This window comes from Physeter macrocephalus, chromosome 6, assembly GCF_002837175.3.
Source record: "Physeter macrocephalus isolate SW-GA chromosome 6, ASM283717v5, whole genome shotgun sequence".
Lineage (NCBI taxonomy): Eukaryota > Metazoa > Chordata > Mammalia > Artiodactyla > Physeteridae > Physeter > Physeter macrocephalus.
This window is the reverse complement of record NC_041219.1, coordinates 95882586-95904988: the sequence shown is the minus strand read 5'-3', so window position 1 is coordinate 95904988 and position 22403 is coordinate 95882586. Positions and strand designations below refer to the sequence as shown.

Genomic DNA, 22403 nt, shown 5'->3' with positions numbered 1-22403 from the left:
GCCATGGCTCACGGGCCCAGCCGCTCCGCGGCATGTGGGATCCTCCCAGACCGGGGCGCGAACCCGGTTCCCCTGCATCGGCAGGCGGACGCGCAACCACTGCGCCACCAGGGAAGCCCTGAAACAGTTTTTAAAATTTAAAAGAGTTGCAAGAATAATTCCAAGAATTCCTGTAATCCTTCACCAGAGACCCCATTAATGTCTCCAGCACTGCCCCTAAAAGATCTATCTGATCTCATAGGTCATGTTTTTGTAGACTTTCTTAATCTGGAACAGTTTCTCAGTCTTTCCTTGATTTTTATGGCTGTTTTTGGCAAAATGAATACAGGACAGACATTTTATAGAATGTTTCTCAATTTGGGTTTGTCTAATGTTTCTTCGTGATTAGATCCAGGTTATTCATTTTTCTCTGATGCAGTTTCTGAAGTGATGCTGTGTTCTTTGTATGGCATCCTGTTAGGTTGCACATGCTGTTGATTTGTCCCCTTATTAGTGTTGTTGTCTTTTTTCACTCGATTAAGATGGGGCCTGTGAAATTTCTTCACTGTGAAGTTAGCCTCCTCCCTTAAAGTTAGTGTTTGTGGGGAGATACTTTGAAACTCTGTGATTATGCCATTCTTCATCCCGCTTTCACCCCCTAGTTTTAGCATCCATTGATGTTTCTTGCCTGAATTAATTATTAATGAGATGCTTTTAAATGGGTGATTTTGTAATTAGGTGCTTCTTTCTATATTTATTATGCAGGCATTCTGTTGTGAGAAGAGCTTTCTCTTCTCTCCACCAGCCCCTTTAAAAAGCAAACAAAACTTTGTTCTGTGTGGTATAATCTGTTGCCATTATTATTTTGATGCCCAAATTTGGCCACTGTGAATCCCTTCAAAGTAACTTCTGTGTTTTTTTAAAAAAATATTTTGTTGTGGTAGAATATATATGACATAAAATATGCCACTGTAACCACTTTAAGTTATACAATTCACTGGCATTAATTACATTTACAGTGTTGTACAACCATCTCCACTATTTCCAAAACTTTTTATCACCCCAAACAGAAACTCCATACCTGTTAAGCAGTTAACTCCTTATCCCCCACTTACCCCCAGCACCTGGCAACCAACATTCTATTTTTAGGAATTTGCCTATTCTAGATATTTCATATAAGTGCATTCATACGATATTTGTTTTTTGTGTCTGGCTTCTTTCACTTGGCATAGTGTTTTCAAGGTCCATCCATATTGTAGCATATATCAGAACCTCATTCCTCTTTATGGGTGAATAATATTCCATTGTGTGTATATACCACATTTTGTTTATCCGTTCAACCTCTAATGGACATTTGGGTTATTTCCACCTTTTGGCTATTGTGAATAATGCTACAGTGAACATTGACATATAAGTATCTGTTTTGAGTCCTTGTTTTCAGTTTTTTTTGATGCATACACAGGAGTGGAATTGCTGGGTCATACAGTAATTCTCTGTTTAGCTTTTTGAGGAACCACCAAACTGTTCCATAGTAGCTGTACTGTTTTACATTCCTACCAGCAATGTGCAGGAGTCCCAGTTTTTCTACATCCTCACCAACATTTGTTACATTCCTATCATTATCATCACCATCATTATTACTGTTATTACTGCCATCCTGGTAAATGTGAAGTGGTATCTCGTGGTTTTGATTTGCATTTCCCTAATGACTAGTAATGATGAACAACTCATTTCATGTGCTTATCAGCCATTTGTATATCTTCTTTGGAGAAATGTCTATTCATTTTTTTTCTTTTTTTGCCCATTTGAAAATTGAGTTGTTTGTCTTTTTGTTGTTGTTTTAGGAGTCCTTTATATATTCTGGTTATTAAATCCTTATCATATGTGATTTCTAAATATTTTCTCCCATTCTCTAGGTTGTCTTTTCACTTTGTGGATAATGTCCATTTTTGATGTACAAAATTTTTAAATTTGATAAATCTAATTATTTTTTCTTTTGTTGCTAATGTTTTTGTCATATAAGAATTTATTGCCAAATTAAGATCATCTGTGTTGTTTTGACTGATCTACCTCATTTTTTGATTATTTCCTTACTTTTTTTTTAACATCTTTATTGGATATAATTGCTTTACAGTGGTGTGTTAGTTTCTGCTTTATAACAAAAGTGAATCAGTTATACATATACACATGTTCCCATATCTCTTCCCTCTTGCATCTCCCTCCCTCCCACCCTCCCTATCCCACCCCTCTAGGTGGTCACAAAGCACCGAGCTGATCTCCCTGTGCTACGTGGCTGCTTCCCACTAGCTATCTATCTATTCTACGTTTGGTAGTGTATATATGTCCATACCACTCTCTCACTTTGTCACAGCCTACCCTTCCCCCTCCCCACAGCCTCAAGTCCATTCTCTAGTAGGTCTGCGTCTCCATTCCCGTCTTACCCCTAGGTTCTTCATGACCTTTTTTTTTTTTCTTTTTCTTCTTACGTTCCATATCTATGTGTTAGCATACAGTATTTGTTTTTCTCTTTCTGACTTACTTTCTGCTGAAAGATGTTCATGGTCCTTTTTATACTTTCCCTGCCCTGACCCTAAAATCAGCAATTTCTCTAAGGAACACAGGTTCTCTTTAGTGGAGAGTGGTTTTTTATAACCAATATCTGGACACTAGTTGCGTGCATGTATGCATGCACGCACACACAAACACACACACAACTTTACATCTGTATTTATTTTTATACAGTATTTACATATACGAGTTCATGGCAGTATCCTTTCATCTTTTCCATATTTTACCCTGCTTCTTCATCAGTGAGAAACCTGGCTTCCATTTGTTGGTAGAGACGGTCCTCCATGGGTCTCTTGCACTCCTACACATCTGGCCAAGTTACACCAGGAATGCAAGGCCCTGATCACTTTTTATCCATATTATTTCTCAGAGCTGAGTTTGTAGTGAGCACTCTTGAAGGATACGGTAATATCGCCCTCTGTGTTAAAGAGCAGGCTTGCTTATTGCTTGGGGTAAAAATAGTGGTTTTTTACTTGGGTTCCCCAAGTTCAGTGTTTCTCAGTTATGAACCAAACCCACGACATGTGCATCCATCTGGGCTCATATCACATCATCCCTGTGGGACTTGGGACCTGGGGAAACTGACACAAATGTGCCAGCGTTTATGTTGTTTGCTATGCTGATGTATTAAGTACTTTGTCTCTGACTCAAGAGTCTTGTGTCTTCTGCAGGCATCCATGAAACAGTAACAGTCTAACTCATTAGCTTGTAAATAGAGTAAAATCTGATCTCAGACCTGAAACCAGCACCCTCAATATATTTGCTTACATTCCTGTACATAGTTAATCCTCTGACCCTGTTGGTCTTTCTTCTCATACTCCCCAGCACCTTCCTTTTGCAGATTGCCATCACTGGCTGCTACTGGGGTGACTTGCTTTCACACCATCTTCCACAGGTCTGTTACTGGCAGTGGAACGTTCTGTTTTATGTGTTTCATATTGTAGCCCATTACGTACTTTATAAATCTAGCGTGTGTGTGTGTATGTGTATGTATTAGTGGTTTATATTCAAATATGTTTTATTAATGGGACTGTGGAATCACTGGAAGAACTGGATGAAATAACAGCTAACAGAGGAAAGAGAATGTATCAAGTTTTCTATCATCCTCATGCAACAACCCCCGCCCCCTGCCTGTCACTTTATTATTTTTTAATATCTTTATTGGAGTATAATTGCTTTACAATGTTGTGTTAGTTTCTTCTATACAACAAAGTGAATCAGCTATATGTATACATATGTCCCCATATCCCCTCCCTCACTTTCTTATTTAATAGAGCCACATACCTGGTAATTTGTCTACATTTCAAGTATATCATCACCTACTAATCTTGGTTCTGTATTTACTCAGTGATTATATTATCTATTTGTTCAAAACACACTTGTAGATGAAATTCAGAATATGTTAGGATTTTTTTCATTTTGTATTCAAGGAACATGTCATACTTTATTGATTTAGATAGAATGAGGTTATTTTTAACAGTCACTTTCCCCCCTGTACTTATGAGGTCTTAGAATAAACCTTAGGATGGAATTTATTTAAAGTACTAAATAATATCTAAAAATATGGAACAAGAGTGTCACCAAGTGGTCAGTATACTTTATTTTTAAATACTGTTTTTTTTTCCTGCATTCACATATGGAAAATTTTGATTTAGTTGTTAAGTATTTCATACTTATTGATTTTTTTAAAAGAGTAGATTTAATTTTTAATTTTATTATACCTATTTTATCTTAGGTGATAATCTGTTTGATGGAGAAAAATACTGTATAACATCTTTTTCTATTTAGTTCAGGGGTGCAAATGTTTATTGAGTGTTTACTATGTGTAGGCCACTGTGTTTGTATCACTGACTTACAGTCTAGGTAGTGAAATAGATGCACAAGTACATAGCATAATGTAATATGTGCCGAAGTTTCATCAAGTGCTGAAGACAAATAAGCACTTATCCTGTACTGAGGTTTTATTAAAAGTTTCTGGTAGGGGTGGATAATTTGAACAGAACTTGAAGGAAAAGTAAGAGTTAATCAGAAAAAGAGTAACAGGGACCATATTCCTACAAAGGGAAGAGCATGAGCAAAGCTGTGTAAAGCGTGATGTGTAGAGCTATAGGTGATTATGTAAGAGCTGGGGAACTGTGGATTAAACTATAAGAAGTCTGGGTTTTATTCTATTAACTGTGGGGAACTACTGAAAAATTTTAGCTTGGTAGAAAGAGGGGGCCTACAGTAACGCAGTCAGGTTGTAGCTTGTCTTCAGTGTAGGGGATGACTTTTGAAGATGGCACTAGGGCTTCCCTGGTGGCGCAGTGGTTAAGAATCCTCCTGCCAATGCAGGGGACACGGGTTTGAGCCCTGGTCCAGGAAGATCCCACATGCCGTGGAGCAACTAAGCTCGTGTGCCAGAACTACTGAGCCTGTGCTCCAGAGCCCGCGAGCCACAACTCCTGAAGCCCGGGCGCCTAGAGCCCGTGCTCTGCAACAAGAGAAGCCACGCAATGAGAAGCCCGCACACCGCAGCGAAGAGTAGCCCCCGCTCACCGCAACTAGAGAAAGCCCGCACACAGCAACAAAGACCCAACACAGCCAAAAATAAATAAATTTAAAAAAAAATAAAGATGGCACTAGAGATAGAATAAGAAACCATGAATATTTTAATTGGAGAAAGGGAGTTGGGGGTGGAGGAAAACGGTTAAATTTGATAAATGCTTAGGAAGTGAAAAATCAGCAAGATGTGGTTGTTGGATCTGGGAATAAAGAAGAGGGGATATCTGGAGTCCGGGCAGCGTCCGGCATGGGAGCCCGGGGACCACAATGGTAAAGAAGCGGAAAGGCCGCGTTGTGATCGACTCAGACACGGAAGACAGCGGCAGTGATGAGAACCTGGATCAGGGGACACAGGTTCGATCCCTGGTCTGGGAAGATCCCACATGCCGCAGAGCAACTAAGCCTGTGTGCCACAACTACTGAGCCTACGCTCTAGAGCCTGCAAGCCACAAGTACTGAAGCCCGTGTGCCACAATTACTGAAGCCCGCGTGCCACAACTACTGAAGCCCGTGCGCCTAGAGCTCGTGCTCTGCAACAAGAGAAGCCACTGCAACGAGAAGCCTGCGCACCGCAACGAAGAGTAGTCGCCGCTCGCTGCAACTAGAGAAAGCCTGTGCACAGCAATGAAGACCCAACGCAGCCAAAAATCAATAAATAAAATAAATAAATTTATTTTTTAAAAAAGGGGAATATCTGGATTTTTTGTTTTTTTTACTGTGTGTGGAATAATACCATTATCTGAGATTGGCAGTATAGGAGGAATGGTTTCAAGGTTGGAGCTGCATTCAAAATTGAGGTGGTCCAAGGAGAAGGTATAGTTAGACAAGAGCAGTGGGCTAAGGTCAGAATCCTAGGGAACACTTTTACGGAAGTGGTGTAAAATAAAGCTTTTTAAACGATATTATGGGTCACCGATGTCTAATGCAACTGAGTATTTCAGTGATAATAAAGATTAAAATGTCTCTTGGGTTTGGCAGTGTCAGGATAAATGACATGTGAAGAGGGTAGATTCAGCCTGCGTGGATAACTTTTTAAAAAATACTTAACTGGGATGGAAAGTAGGCAGTGTTGTTAGCTGGAGAAGGACACTGGCTAAAGGGAGATCACCCAAAACCTTTTTTTAGCTGATCAGTAATTTGAGCATATTTATAGGTTGAAGGGAAAGAGAGGTTGAAGATACAAGACAGAAAAAGGATAACTGATGAAGCAGGTGAATGAGGACAAGCATGAGCACCATTGATAGAAGGGCTAACTTTTTTTTTTTTTTTTAGGTAGCTGTGGTATGGCATCCTGACAGTTTTGTTTTTTTAATTAACTTTTATTGGAGTATAGTTGACTCACAATGTTGTGTTAGCTTCTGCTGTACAGCAAAGTGAATCAGTTTTACATATACATATATCCACTCTTTTAGATTCTTTTCCGTTATAGGTCATTACAGAGTTTGAGTATAGGTCCCTGTGCTATATGGTAGGTTCTTACTAGTTATCTGTTTTATATATAGTAGTGTGTATATGTTAATCCCAACCTTCCAATTTAAGAAGGTCTAACTTTTAATGGTGGGGAGGAGAGAGTCATATACCAAGAAAGGAAGGACAAAATTAGGGGTGGGCAGATGAAGGCAAATTGGGGGAGAGGGGTGTGGGCTGGCAGTTGAGGTAATTCATGCCTAAAGATTGCTGTATTTTTCAGTATGTGAGGTAACATTGAGAGTGAAAAGTTTGGTGCTAGGTTAAAGGACTTGGGGAGAATTATCAGCATATAGAAAATACTTGCTGGCATGAATGGGAGATTGAGCTCACTAATGATAAATAAAAATATTAGTAGTGGAGTTGAAGGCACAGAGACCATGTATCCAAAGGGGGACCAATCTGTAGGCTTGTGTAATTTCTCTGTAGGATATGGCAACCCAACTATATCAGTGAAAAAAATCACAGATTTTGGAATTAACTCAGGCTTTAGGTTGCCTTAGACGATGTATCAGAATCGCCGGGAGGGCAAGTTAGTGGTTTTCATAAAGTATTTCAAATACTGTAATTTAGGCTGGAAGCACAATAAGAATGGGGTTCATGGATTGCTAGGAAATATAGGAGACTTACAGGTATCCGTGAGGTGTAGGTGGAGTTATTGTAGGAGTGAGAAAACTGAAGGATAAGACATTGTGATAAGAATGCAATATTGGATTCTGATGAAGAGCACCTCTGGGTAATAAGTGGTAAGGTTTTGGATTTCAGGGAGTGCCTAAGTATTGTGAAGAGGTAGGCGGTGGTCAAGGAATTGCTACCGTGCTGCACAGATGAGCCACATGAATTCTGAAAGTCACTCATGATGTGGGTAGGATATGTTACAGTGCAGACTGTGTCATTGAGTTAAAGGCTTTAGGAAATGTGGGAAAATTCCCAGAAGGTTGGTAATATAGGCAATGTGGGGTTACAGTGGGATGGCATGAATTTAAATAAGGAGTTGTCGGGCTCTTTCTCCCTTTTCTTAGAGGATGGAGGATTTAGAACATAATCCTGTGCCCCATATACCTCAGGAGCTTGAGGTAAAGTCATCAATGTGCACTTATTACTCTGGAGTTTGAGGGGAGATATTATTTGTGTTCCATTGCCAGGTTTCAGTTAAAGGAAGTTGGAGGGATTGGTTTATGAAAAAGCTGATATGAAAACATTACAAGATTGACTCAGATTACTATATTTTTGTTACGTGAGTGAAACAAATACAGTTTTAAGCATAAAGTACTTGTAATACTTACAGGTGAGTAGGTAACATATTTGTTTATCTGTGGTAATAATGCCCCTGTCTATCAATGGCAGTAACTCATGTGCCTACAGTGGCCAGTTAGGGAATGTAAACGAATGCCAAGGGTCAGATTGGAGCAGCTGCTACCTGGTACCAGCTGATCTTTGCTGCTTAATAATATAAGGCCACTGTGGCCTGCTTCAAAAGAAGTCAGAAATCCAGATTTTAAAAAAATGTTAGATCTCTTGATTTTTCAGTGTTCACAACTAATTAAAACAAGGGTTTGTGATCTCTGGAGTAGGGCAATAATCTGGGACTCTGAAATGAAGAGCATGTAACAGCAGCTGTCTCATAATGGTGTTTCTCAATCCTGGCTGTACTCTGAATTAGGTGTAAAGCTTTTTTAAAAAAAAAAAAAAAACTCCATAATTCCTGATCCTCACACTTGGTGATCTGATATAATTGGTCTTGGGTGGAACCTGTGCATCAGTATTTTTTAAAAGCTCATCAGATGTTCTAATGTGAAGCTAGACTTGAGAACCGTTGATCTAATACGTAGTATGGCTTGACAACAGTCCAGAAACTGCAGGATCATCTTAACAGTGACTTCTTGGCACCTTCTGTCATTTGTGCTAACTTCATCTTGAATCTTTATTTATTTATTGGTACACGGGCCTCTCACTGTTGTGGCCTCTCCCGTTGCGGAGCACAGGCTCCGGACGCGCAGGCTCAGCGCCCATGGCTCACGGGCCTAGCCGCTCTGCGGCATGTGGGATCTTCCCGGACCGGGGCACGAACCCGCGTCCTCTGCATCTGCAGGCGGACTCTCAACCACTGCGCCACCAGGGAAGCCCCTTGAATCTTTATTTTTGACAGCTGTTATTCCCTTTGCTTATGTTCTAAAACTTATGTTCATAAGAATTGCTTAGGAGCTCGTTAAAAATGAAGATTGCCAGTCTTCATCTCAAGAGATTCTCATTCAGTAAGTGGAGTCTTAGAATCTGAATCATCTGTATTTTTCACAAGCCCCCTGGATGATTGTGATGCAGAGGGTCTGAGGACTGAAGTTTGAGAATCTCTGACCTGTACTGTCTGTTGCTGATGGCAGACAAATCTGTATCTCTGGCCTTGGCTTCTTTTCTGAGCTTTACATTTCCACATCCAATTGCCTATTAGACACATTTTCACTTGGGAATCCCAGACTTTTCATTGAAAACTTTTTATTTCATCATTCTTGAAAAGGCTTCAACCTCTTCTTCACACATCTTAGGCATATAGGTAGACTACTTTTCCCAGCCTTCCTTCCAGCTAGGTGTGGCCATGTAACTATTTATCTCCAGAATAATGTGAGTAGGAGTTCTGTTTCTACACATATTCTAACACACGCATTTACCTTTTCCCATGTTGCAGGGTGGACCCTGGAATGCAATGGCAGCAGGCATGTGACCTTGGAAGCCACATGTTGAAATAGCAGAGTGGTCAGCCAGGGTTCTTGGATGATGCATGGAGCAGAGTCTCTCACCTTGGAAGGCCTGCCTTAGACTGTTTCATGGTGGTTAGATAGACTTCTTTTGTGTAATGACTCAACATTACATTTTTTGGTATTTTTGTTATAGCAAGTTAGGAACGTTTTTCCTTAATAACGTTAGGCACTGTTTTAGGTGTCAGTGATCAAATTGTGAATAACACAGAAAAGATCTATATTCTAGCTGGGAGATCTCAGCCCATATCTCATTCCCAGATTACTTTTAACTGTAAAGATGTGGTTCTGTGGAAAGAACTCTGCTCTGGGTCCCCAAACTTCTCATCTCAACTCTGGTATAAGACAGTTACTTGCTTTTGGGGTAGTATAGAATAAAAAATAATGTGGGAAATCCCTTAGCTTAAGTAACAGTACCCCTCGTTCTCTTGTTCCACATTTAAAAACAGATATTTGAGGTCTGCACTTAACTTATTCTTAACCCTGCTCTACTAGTTACCAAGCTGCTTTCTCTAAATGATTCCTGAAATTTTAATTCGTTTTTGAAGTTCTTGTTGACAAGAAGTGAAGTAGCCAGTATTTTGTGTGAAGTATTTCTGAGTGTTGAATGTGGGAAGGAAAGAAAGATGAGGTCCTGAATAAGAAGTAAAATGCTTTCTTTTCTCCCCCTTGTTCCCTCCCATTATATCTTTGCCTGATTTTTACTCTTAACCAGTAAACATACATCTGCTGAAACTGAGAGGTTGATCACAATTTGTCTGGTTTGGTGTGAGGGGTGGAATTACTTTGGGGGTGTATATTAACAGGTGAGAATCCTGAACTTTATAAGTCTGCTTTTGAAACCAGCATTCAAGGTAATTATAGTGTAGATTGTCCCAGGTTCACATTTTGAGAAACAGTGCCTTATAGCATGTTAGTTCTTCCCATCTTCCATTCTCTAGGTCACTTTGCCCCCTATATATATGTCCAGCATTATGGCTGAAATGTTTGTGACACAGCCAAAGATGCTGTCCTAGCTCTCAAGTTATATACATTTTTTTTTTTTTTTGCGGTACGCGGGCCTCTCACTGTTGTGGCCTCTCCCGTGGTGGGGCAGCTCTCAAGTTATATACATTTTTTTTTTTTTGCGGTACGCGGGCCTCTCACTGTTGTGGCCTCTCCCGTTGTGGAGCACAGGCTCCGGACGCGCAGGCTCAGCGGCCATGGCTCACGGGTCCAGCCGCTCCGCGGCATATGGGATCTTCCCGGACCGGGGCACGAACCCGTGTTCCCTGCATCGGCAGGCGGATTCTCAACCACTGCGCCACCAGGGAAGCCCCTCTCCTTGATTCTTGAGATGAGTTCTGGGCATACTTCTTGCTCCTTATTACCTCCTCCAAGCCACAGTTCCAGTGTCATCTCTGAACTTCTCCATTTGTACCACCTGTCCTCATCTTTGTACTCTTTGATGAATTTCCAGGACCCCATTTCTTGTTCCTGGATTATTATAGTTTCTGGCATATAGTCTTCTCCTCCATCTCTCCCTATCCTGATTTGATGATGCTTTTAATTAACACCAGTTCTTTCTTGTGTTTTCAATTCTTTAGCTCTCCACTGGCACGGTCAAACCCTACAGTCATCATCACTGGAAAATGTTCTGCCTCTATCATTAGCCCTGAGTTTCTGTTTTTGACTTAAAGATACCATATTTATATGTACACAGCTCTTAGACGTAAGTGAGTTTGTCTAGTTCAGTCCTTCTCAAAGTTTCCTGTGCATCAGAATCACCTGGAGAGCCTTGTTAAAGCCCAGAATCCTTGGTCTCACTCCCAGAGATTCTGATTCAGTAGGTGTGGTTTGATGCCCTGAATTTGAATTTCTATCACCTTCCCAAGGTAATGCTGATGAAGGTCTGGGGACCTGCACTTTGAGGAACACTGCTCAAATGAATACTTTCCCCCAAAAGACAAATACTTTCCACTCTGCCTTAAGCGTGTGTTCATGTCCTTACTTTCTTTACTTTCTATTAATGACTTCTAGAATTATGTTACTGAGGTAAAGGACTTCTGAAGAGACATTTCGCATATTTTTTCTTCTTGAAATGAAAATTTTCCTCTTTATCCTTTCTGTGTTCTTCTCTTCTTGCCTTCAGTGCTATTCTCTTCTACTTAGTTCCTTTGTCCCATTTTTTCCTGGTGATTTTTGGCTCCTTTTTCAGTGACCATTTTTGTCTTGGATTATCAGTTTCTCCTTCTATAGGAAATTAGTCTTTTCCCCGCAACTTCCAAATATGACCAAGTAAGCCCCTTTCCTCAGAGTATTGTCCCAATTCTCTTCCTTCTTCCCTCTGCCAAACTTTTTTTTTGTAGAAGAAAAGTAATAGTTTAACTCCGTTAGTAGATAGGTCATAATTTCTTATAGTCTGATTTGGTTTCCAAAGTTTTACTGGACAGCCCACTCACTGGTCATGTGACTATTAGGTTTTAAATATGAAGATCTCTTCCAACCTCTGCAGTATTTGATATTAACTGCCTTTTCCCTTTTCAAAAATTTCTTCCTTTGTTTTTTAGTTACTGCTTTTTTAAGTTTTCACTGTCCTGACTACTTCTCTTCTTGTTTGCATAATATCCATCCTTTAATCCTTCTCTGCTTTTTCTTGAAGCTTGGAATGCTTTTCCCACCATCTAAATCTGTGCTGTTCATATGGGAGCCACTAGCTGCATGTGCCTGCTGAGCACTTAAAATGTGTCCAGTTCAGACTGAGATATTGTGTAAGTGTAAAATACACACTGGATTTTCAAGCTGTATGATGAAAGGGAGAATATAAACTATCTCACTAAATTTTTTAATAATGATTACATGTTGCTAATATTTTAGATATATTGGGTTAAGTAAAATATTGCTAAAATTAATTTCACCTGTTCTCTTTACTTTTGAAATATGACTGCATCATCTGTGCCTTGATTATATTTCTCTTAGACAATATTGATCAATATTTCATCTTTGCTTATAGACTCCTTGGTCAACTGTTTTTTTTTTTTGCGGTACGTACGTGGGCCTCTCACTGTTGTGGCCTCTCCCGTTGCGGAGCACAGGCTCCGGACGCGCAGGCTCAGCGGCCATGGCTCACGGGCCCAGCCGCTCCGCGGCATGTGGGATCCTCCCGGACCGGGGCACAAACCCGTGTCCCCTGCATCAGCAGGCAGCCTCTCAACCACTGCGCCACCAGGGAAGCCCCCTTGGTCAGTTTTTCATCTATTAATATGTATATATGTCTCTTCTAAATTACAGTACCAGCCTTCTGGAACATTTACTCCCCATCCCCCCAATTAGATATTAAGCTTCTTCAGAGCCAGAGTAATTCCTCATAGTGCCTTTCATATATTGGGACATAGATATATAGATATGAAAAAATATGTATACATACACACATGAATAAATGACTTGGCTAATATTACCACTTTATCAAAGTAGTACCATGTACTATGGTAGATGATGCCTATGGTGATGTTTTTGCTTAATCTGATGGTCAGTAGGAGATGTTGATGTGAAGGAGAGGAGAGACGTTACTCTGCTCTGAGATGTTAAAATCTGACTTGCACTTCCCCCATGTGTTATCTAGCCACCCCAAGCCACTCTGATAGCTCTGAACTGTGCTGTTGCGATTTTACTGCCATCTGGTGTCAGGATTAGGAAACTGTAGTTCAGCGTTTCATCTTTCCATTCCCTCCAGAGAAAATAGGCAGTCTTTCCTCTGAATATGGGCCTGTTCTTCTCCATTTCCTAAGTAAGTTATCAGGAAGAGCTCATTTACTTTCGCTGTATGAAACCTTTATTCTCCTTCTTGGAGTACTCTTTCATTGCCTTCCCTGATAACTTACTCACCTGTGCCTCATGTTTCTGTGGCCGCTCTATTTCATTCTTCTCAGACAGCCCATTTCCTTCTCAGTCTGGCAGTTTTCTAGCCCTAGATTCTGGGCCTTCTGCACTTTTTATCCTTTGTTTTCATCTATACCCACGGCTTTTAAGTACTGCCTGTTTACAGGCAAATTTATAGTTATAGCCAAAAATCTCTTCTGATGTTATCACCAGTATCTGTAGTTGCCTACCAAGATAGTACATGAGCAACTCAAATATAGCACTATCAAGTCTAAATGTGGATCTCCCACCCTGTCCCTATTTCTCAGATCTATTTTTCTTATTTCAGTAATCCATTGTGCCAGAATTCTGGGTATCATCTTGTCATCCACCATCCCTCACACTCATTAGTCAAACATTTACCTTGTCTCGTTGAGTCTACAAAACTGCACTCTTGTGCATGTTGAATTTGTGACCCTTCCCCTGCTCCCACCTTATCTAAGTCACCACTGTCTCTTGCTTGGACTAAGTAGACTCCTAGTCTCCCTGCACACACCACTGGCTACATGTTTTGTCTGTATGTTTAATATCAGCCTCTCCCACTAGCCTGAGAGTTCCGTAATAGCAGGGACTGCATGCATGTGGTTCACCATTGGGTCCCCAGCGCCTGGTACAGTTCCTAAAATCTGTGTAATACATATATAGCTATTTACTTCAGCTCCCAGTGATATTGATATGATTCCTATAGCTTTAGTGATTGAACTTGAATATATTGGAATTTCTTTAATGCTTTATTTCAGTATTAGTATTTTGTCTGAGTTTATTTATCATAAATGAGTTTTAACTGTTTTCTACTTTTGCACAGAGAAAATTATATCTGGAAAGAGGATATAGTTTGGGTATTAATCAGTTAATGACAACAGCCTACTTATATATTGTGGACTACCAGTCAATATGCTGAAATTATTTTCTGAGCAGTTGAAATTTCATACAATTGGCTCGTCTTTTTAGCATTCTTCTGTCTGAAGATAATGGTTTCTAATTTTAATATGGAGGTATATTTGCTAAATCTTCAATTAAAACCTGTTTGACTCCAAGTGTTCTTTTAGATAGAGGCTTGTGTCTTTTTTAAAAAAAATTAATTTATTTGTTTATTTTTGGCTGTGTTGAGTCTTCATTGCTGCGTGGGCTTTCTCTAGTTGTGGCGAGCGGGGGCTGCTCTTTGTTGCGGTGAGCGGGCTTCTCATTGCGGTGGCTTCTCTCGTTGTGGAGCATGGGCTCTAGGTGCGCGGGCTTCAGTAGTTGTGGCACGTGGGCTCAGTAGTTGCAGCTCGCGGGCCCTAGAGCGCAAGCTCAGTAGTTGTGGCGCACGGGCTTAGTTGCTCCACGGCATGTGGGATCTTCCCGGACCAGGGCTTGAACCTGTGTCCCCTGCATTGGTAGGTGGATTCTTAACCACTCTGCCACCAGAGAAGTCCGAGGCTTGTGTATTCATAGTTGTATTTAATAATTTTAATTTGCTTTACTGTTATAAAGATAGTTTTGCTTTATAAATCTTTATTATTTGGGCTTACTTTCTGCTTTGAGTTGATGGTATTGCTTAATAAGGAAGTTTAATTTATAAAAGTAAAGATGATATAAAAAGTTGGTATTTAGAGATTGGCAACAATCTGTTATAAATTCAGAGAGCAAGGATTTAATAGGTATATACCAGGGTTTCTCAGCCTTGGCATTGTTCACACTTTGGGTTGCATAGTTTTTTACTGTGTATATGTGTGGGTGTCGTCCTGGGCATTGTAGCATTTTAGGAGCATCCTGCCCCTAACCACTGGGGGCATTCCCTCCTCTCCAGTTGTAACAACAAAAGTGTCTGTAGATGTTGCCAAATTATCATGGGGGGCAGCGGGGAATCACACTAGTTGAAAACCAGTGGTATATACTGTACTTAGAAGAGGATAGTAGACCATGAACTGTCTCATTGGGGAAATCTTTGGCATTCTCTAGGTGTCTTTGAGAGTATGGTAGCTGTGTGGTATGTTGTTAGGAGCAAGCAGAAGTAGAGACTATATGACTTTTTCACATTAAAAAATTTTTGTGCTTGCTTAAAATAAAGTAACTTTTGCACTTAACCACCTAGTTCTACCCCAAACTGAAAAAATGACATAATTCACTGATAAAGTTTCATTTTGTTGACTGATTTCAGAAGTTAGGTGGTGGTAGAAAAAGGGGACATAAATTACAACACAAACAGTGGTTTGTAACCAGAGCTTTTGCCATTTGTGCTTGTATATGTAGAGTATAGGATATAATTAACTTATTTTATTTTTTCTTCAAAGGGACATGAGAGATGGCTTTAGAAGAAAAAGTTTCTACTCTTCCCATTATGTGAGAGACCGGTCTCCTCATAAAAGAGACACTCCTTTTTTCAGAGAATCACCTGTAGGCCGAAAGGATTCTCCACACAGCAGATCTGGCTCCAGTGTCAGCAGTAGAAGTTACTCCCCAGAAAGAAGCAAAACTTACTCTTTCCATCAGTCTCAACATAGAAGTATGTATTTTTAAGAGTTCTCCTTTTTTTTTTTTTTGCAACCTCCACTGATAAGAATGTATTGAGTCAGATTGCCTTATATGTGTTATGAGATATTATTTTTAACTCTTTATTTGAAAAATTTCAAACTTGCAGAAAAGTTGAAAGAATAGTATAATGAATGTCATACACACACACACACACACACACACACACACACACACACATGCACACATTTTGAAACCATTTCAAGTTGCAGTCTATATGACATTTCACTTCTAGTTCTTCAGCATGGAGGAGGTTGTAATCATGTTGGAAAGTCACACACCTCCTGTATTTTCTGCTAATTCCTGAGCTGATCCAGCCTCTTTAATCTTCTGTCACTAGGGGATATCTATTTATATTTTTCATGAAAAATATTAGTGGATCCCCCTAAATATAAGGTATAGCCTTATAGAATTTAGAGCTGAAACCTACCTTAGGTTCATTCTTTCCCAACCTCCAATTTTTTTTTTTTTTTTTTTTAAGTTTGGAGTGCCTGGACATGCATGGCATTCGGTACATGTCATCCTGGCCCAGTTGCTCAGTATATGTTGGAATAAATAAATGAAGCAACTTTTCTAGGTAACACTTTGTTGTCATTCTAGACTCTACTACCTGCAGTTGAGCTCATTCACAAAACACTTCCTCATGCCTTCTGTATCCAGGGCATTGTGTTAGAACGATGTCCCTGTCACCAAGGAACTAAAATATATATGTGTGTTTTTCCCCAACTAATAACAATTTTATCATTATGTAAATATAACATGTAAAGTATAACTTTGATGTAAGGATCGTTATGTTGTAAATGAGTTAACATGACATTAGCCGGTCAAGGTAAGAGACTGTCACTCTGGGGATGGAAGAACATGCCATGGAGGAAATGACATTTGAGCTTATCTTTTATTTCAGACTTCTACAGGTGGAGAAGTATCTTCTAGGTAGAAGGAATTATAAGCCAATAATTTTTCTTTCCTCTTTAACTTCCTTCCTTTTAACTGTTTTTCAAATAATAAGGTTTTTAGTTCAACAGTCTTTGCCTCCTGCATGTTCAGAGTGATGGAAGATCACTTCAGATCATTAGATTGTCTCTATTGTAGCTGTTGCTGGATTCCTGTATTTAGCAAACATTTATCACTTGTCGACTGTTTCCAGAGCTACGTAGAGTGGGGTTTCCAAAAAACATATTTTTGGATATATGTGTAAGAATGCCATTTGAAGGATTTAAAACAAACATAGTCACTTACACATGCCTGACTGCTTAAAATATTCTTGGAATAGTTCCAGGTAACTGAAAGTTTTACTGTGGAGTTCAGTGTTAAAAGTTTGGTATTTTCTCCTATGCTTTACTTCCTTTTTCTCCCCTCACCCTTCAAGTGGATAAATAGCCTCTAAGTCTAATTTATGCTCACATGCACAGACCTAAATATCCCAAATTAGCCAGATATACCTTCTAAGACCATATTTTTTTAGATGTGTGTGACTTAAATCCAAATCTATTAATAATTTGGTTAAGAGGAAGAAAGTGTCTTTGGAAACTGATTTTGAAGCCTTTTTAACAAAACATGAGTAAAATGGAAGCTTGAGATCCTTCTTTACAGCTTATAGTGAAGCTATTAAGTTATTTAAGTTACTGTTGAATTAGCCTTATTTTTTACATTTCTCCTCTGAAACAGATTGCTAGGGAGGCATCTTCTATCTGCCTTTGGCCTGGTAGTCAGTGGCCAAAACTCTAAAATCTCAAGATGAAATGTAGAGTCACACGGTGATGCTCCTGTCTTAGTGTCTGCAATATGCTTTCCCCATCCTCTGAGGTCGAATACCTTTAATATCTTACAGTGATGGAAAGATAACAGAGAAAGTTGGGAGACTAAATCTGGTGTGAATTGAATGAAATAGAGTGTATGACTTTGTTAATGCCTTCATGTTTATTTTCTTAAGTCATTTAGCTTTGAAAGTAAAGTTCTTTAATCAAGAAAAAAAAGTTTGTTCTGGGAAAACTCTCTTTATGGGTTACTTTGGTTGATTCCTTAGCTGTTTGGGCTGAACTGTTGAAATGTTTTTCTGTACTCCTTTCATTAGTTTTTAGAATAGTTACATGAGATCATCTTCCAAAAAGTTAACAGTAAAAGTCTTGCTTTAAACAATAAAAGGAAAAAGTAATTGTTATTTTACATATTTGTGATAATGGTTTTTGCTTTAAATCTAAATCTTACAAATGTTGATGGCACCTTGCTTTTCTTCAAAAAAGGACTGAGAAATATCATCCTTCAATTATCAGTCACTTAAACTGGGCTAATTAGCAATGATGGGTTAGTTTTCCAATGTAAATTGAAATTTTGACAAAGATTTTAAATGTTTCTGTAACAGGTAAAAAATAATTTTCTTATTCCTTATGCCCTCATTTTGTTAATTCTTTAACTTTTAATTTTTTGCTTCTTGTTCATACTTTTCAGAGTAATTTTATTTATTTTAATAATCACTAGTAGTTTGTCCATGGTAATTATTTTAGGACTAATTCTTCACAATTGTTCTGTGCATTTAATATATCTGTGCTTAATTATAAACCACAGAATGATTATTACTTTTTCATCTCAGCTGCCTAGTTCCCATTTTGTGCTTACACACATGCACACGTGTGTACACATGTCCACACATGTTATTTAATTAAATTTTTTCTACTTTGCCTTTGGGTTAAATCCTATGGAACTTTTTACTGACATAGACTAATTATCTTCCTAAATCAAACTGTTTACACCTTGTGTTTCACGTTTAAGAATTTTCTGCCTATAACTTAAGTGGATTAACCTGGTCATAACGGTGACTACCATACTATTTTTCATTCCTTATTGTTGTTCATATTTACATGCTAACAGTGTAGGTTGTCCTTCTTAATCTGTTTATTAACAGATTATTATGATACTGTTATAGTTAAAATTGTTTTGTTATGTATACCTTGTGTATTTTTACTTGAAGTTTATTTTATTCTAATTAATCTAACGAAACATCTCCCCATTTGTCAACTATCTCTTAGATATTTATTTCCTTTTTCCCTACCTTCTCTCAAATGAATCTCATTGTTTTCCTATCTTATACTTTTGCTATTTACCTTCTGTTTAGGATAATAGCATTAATAATGATCACTATATTTAGTCTCCCATATGGGTATGGGAGACTTTTTGTTAAAGTACTTCCTGTGATGTTTACTGTATCACACTACAGTCTTTCCTTTTTTGTATAGCTCATTTTTAAAAACAGTTAAAATCTTTTCCTGTAATGTCTACTTAATACTAGTTATTTATCTTAGAGCCATAAAGATATTTCTTTTTTTGTTGGAACCATTTGTGTATTTGAAAAGTACCATCATAATCTTTTCGATTTTTTTTTCCAGGTTTAAATATATTTAGTTCCTTCAGTTGTTCCTTTCATTTGACATGGTTTTCAGACCTTTTGCTTTCCTAATTTTCTTTCTATTCCTTTTTTTTTTTTTTTTTTTTTTTTTTTTTGGTGGTAGGCGCCCAGCCGCTCCGCGGCACGTGGGATCCTCCCAGACCGGGGCGCGAACCCGGTTCCCCTGCATCGGCAGGCGGACGCGCAACCACCGCGCCACCAGGGAAGCCCTCTTTCTATTTCTTTTAAGTCATGATGCCAGAAGTGAACTTTTATTTTGTCAACCATATTGTATTACTGGTTCTTACTGAAATTGCAGGCAACTGAAACCTAGGCCATTTTCACATATATTACTATGAAACAAAAAGCCCTGCAGCCTGTACTTTTTCAGCTGCAATTATTTGTTTGTAGTTAATGCATTAAAAAAAAATCTGGGAATGATATATTTCATGTAGTTAACTTTGGCTTATAATTCTCTTCCATAAAGGTCTTAAAATCTCTTTAGTGATCCTATGTATTTAGCAGGAGATAAAAACAGCTTTGTTTTATCTACAAATGAAGTATGCTTTACGTGTTTTTGTATTAATCATTAATAATTATGTTGTGTTATAAAGTAGAAACTAACACACCATTGTAAAGCAATTATACTCCAATAAAGATGTTAAAAAAAATTATGTTGAGTAGCATAAGGCCCAATATAGAAACCTCTAGGCACCACCCTCTGTGGACCACAGCCATTTATCTGCATTGTTTGCTGTTATTCAGCCAGTTGTGATTCCCCATCTTGTTTTCTTTTCCACTTGAGGATTACAAAGCATTTCCACTATGGAAACAATGACATAAAGATTGCCTTTGCTTTGTTTTGTAAATGTGTTGTGGCTCCTAGGGATGATTATGTTAAGTATTTACAAACTCTTTGTTAATTCATTCTAAACATTTGCTACAGATTAATGTCAAATTTACCAGTGATGCTCATATATAAATTAGGTTGTGTGACATTTTGGTTGAATTTTTTTAATGTCATTACTATGGAAGATTTGTAAGTTTATTGTTTTTGTTGGTCTGTATCTGATTTTCTATAGCTCTGACTTTGGGCCCAGCCTCCCCTTATTTTCTCAATATCAGCAGCCATTATTAAGAATGAAAGATTTTTTTTTTTTTTTTTTTTTTTTTTTTTTTTTTTTTGCGGTACGCGGGCCTCTCACTGTTGTGGTCTCTCCCATTGCGGAGCACAGGCTCCGGACGCGCAGGCTCAGCGGCCATGGCTCACGGGCCCAGCCGCTCCGCGGCATGTGGGATCTACCTGGACCAGGGCACGAACCCGTGTCCCCTGCATCGGCAGGCGGACTCTCAACCACTGCACCACCAGAGAAGCCCAAGAATGAAAGATATTTTTAAGGAAGACTTATTCATCAGTGTTTAATCCTTTTCGAAAGCATGTCTTCTACAATAACTGAAAATGTACAAGAATTAAAAATACTATTTTGAGAAGAGTGTATTTGGAAGATAGACTCTATTGTTGAACTTAAGTATAATGGGAAAAGACATATGTCTTAATACCTGTTGGCTGTGAATGAATTTGGAAGTCCACATGAATTTTTGGATCATAGCTGAAATTCCAATAAAATTTAGAGGTTTAATCCTGCCTTTAGAAAGAAGGCTTTTCTGTGCAGGTGTAAGTGATAATGGGAATATGGAAATAAGGCTTTACCATCAGATCATGTTTATTATGCAGTAAGAACCTTTTTTCTTAGCAGCTAAATATTATAGTGTTTCTTGGTTTGAAAGTCATTGTATTTATGTTCAGTACTCATAAAATCATTCAACGAAAATATATTTCATATGAATGATTTGCCAAGCAAGACAGATCTAGTCTTTGCCCTCTGAGTTTATGATTTAGAGAAGGAGACAAATCATTACATGGGAATAGGCATTTTAGGTGATATCTGAAGAGTGGGCAGAAGTTGGTGGAAGGATGAAAGTGGAGAAGGATTATTGGGATGAGCTGTTTCATGAGGAATTTAATCTTGGACTGTTAACTGATCCAGGCTGTAAATGTGCTATTGAATTAGATTCTACAATGTATTCTTTTGTGTGAGAATCTATTTATTATATCACAAAGAGCTTTGGCTGTGAGTTTTCTGGGTGAATCCCAGGAGTACAGCTATAGCTTTTCTGGCATCTGAGTGATGGAGGTTCTGAAACAGTAATCAATTAATGGCATTTTCATATGTGCAGGCATTTATAGCATCCCTGTTGCACATGTTCATAATATGTACAGATGATGTAATATTTTACTTATATTTTAAAAAGTGAGCCCATGTGGTTGTAACTGATGTATTAAAGGAAAGTTCTCTTCAGAAATGCACTTCCATGTATTCATAGTTAATATGCCTTTATTTCAACTTGTTGGATCTCTTACCTCCAAAAGTTTGTTATTTGTGGGAAGCAGAGGTGGTACAGAGAGAGCTTTTTCTACCCCTGTGTCTGGTTGTTTTTTTGGTGTCTTTACCACAAGGATCATTTTTCTTTGTGTCCCCTCCATTTTTTCTGTTTCATACCTTCTTTTTTTTTTTTTTTTTTTTTTTGGCTGCACTGCATAGCATGCGGGGTCTTAGTGCCCTGACCAGGGATGAACCTGTGCCCCCTGCAACAGAAGTGCGGAGTCCTAACCACTAGACCTCCAGAGAATTCCCTGTTTCATACCTTCTTGAATAAACCAGTAGATCTCTGAGAAATCATGTTCTTCCTAACCAAGAGCCCCAAGTTTGCATGTCTTCATCCATGATCCAGAAAAATGAATCATTTCCTCAGCATCTTTATAGCCACCACATCTTCATTTGTTCTTATCTTAATTTCCCCTTTAATGCTTCAACTATCAAAGGAGAGATGAATCTACTACCTGCGCTGTTAAGTTTATTTTTTTATTGATAAGACGTTCAGAATTATCTGGTTTTCTCTTATACATCAGGCACTGTACCAAGAATTTAATAGTTTGCAAGATGTAGCCCCTAATTTTATTATCTCCAGTGATGGTTTTTTTTTAAGATTTTTGTTTTTTTTGATGTGGACCATTTTTTTAAAGTCTTTACTGAATTTGTTACAATATTGCCTCTGTTTTATGTTTTTTGGTTTTTTGGCCATGAGGCATGTGGGAACTTAGCTCCCCAGCCAAGGATCAAACCTGCACCCCCTGCATTGGAAGGCAAAATCTTAACCACTGTACCTCCAGGGAAGTCCCTCTATGGATGGTTTTAATTTTTTTTCCTAGCAGTGTATTTTGCTCCAATATGGGTTAT

General features: G+C 38.6%; 1 protein-coding gene across 16 annotated transcripts in view; it reads left to right on the top strand.

Moving 5' to 3' along the window:
- Window positions 1-22403, top strand: part of PPHLN1 (periphilin 1) — a 168884-nt gene that overhangs the window by 35625 nt on the left and 110856 nt on the right. For all 16 annotated transcript variants that reach the window (XM_028491446.2, XM_055085684.1, XM_055085680.1 and 13 more), the window contains one exon: window positions 15485-15696. In XM_028491446.2, coding sequence (XP_028347247.1) covers window positions 15485-15696 — 212 coding nt within the window. The remainder of the gene's footprint in view (window positions 1-15484; window positions 15697-22403) is intronic.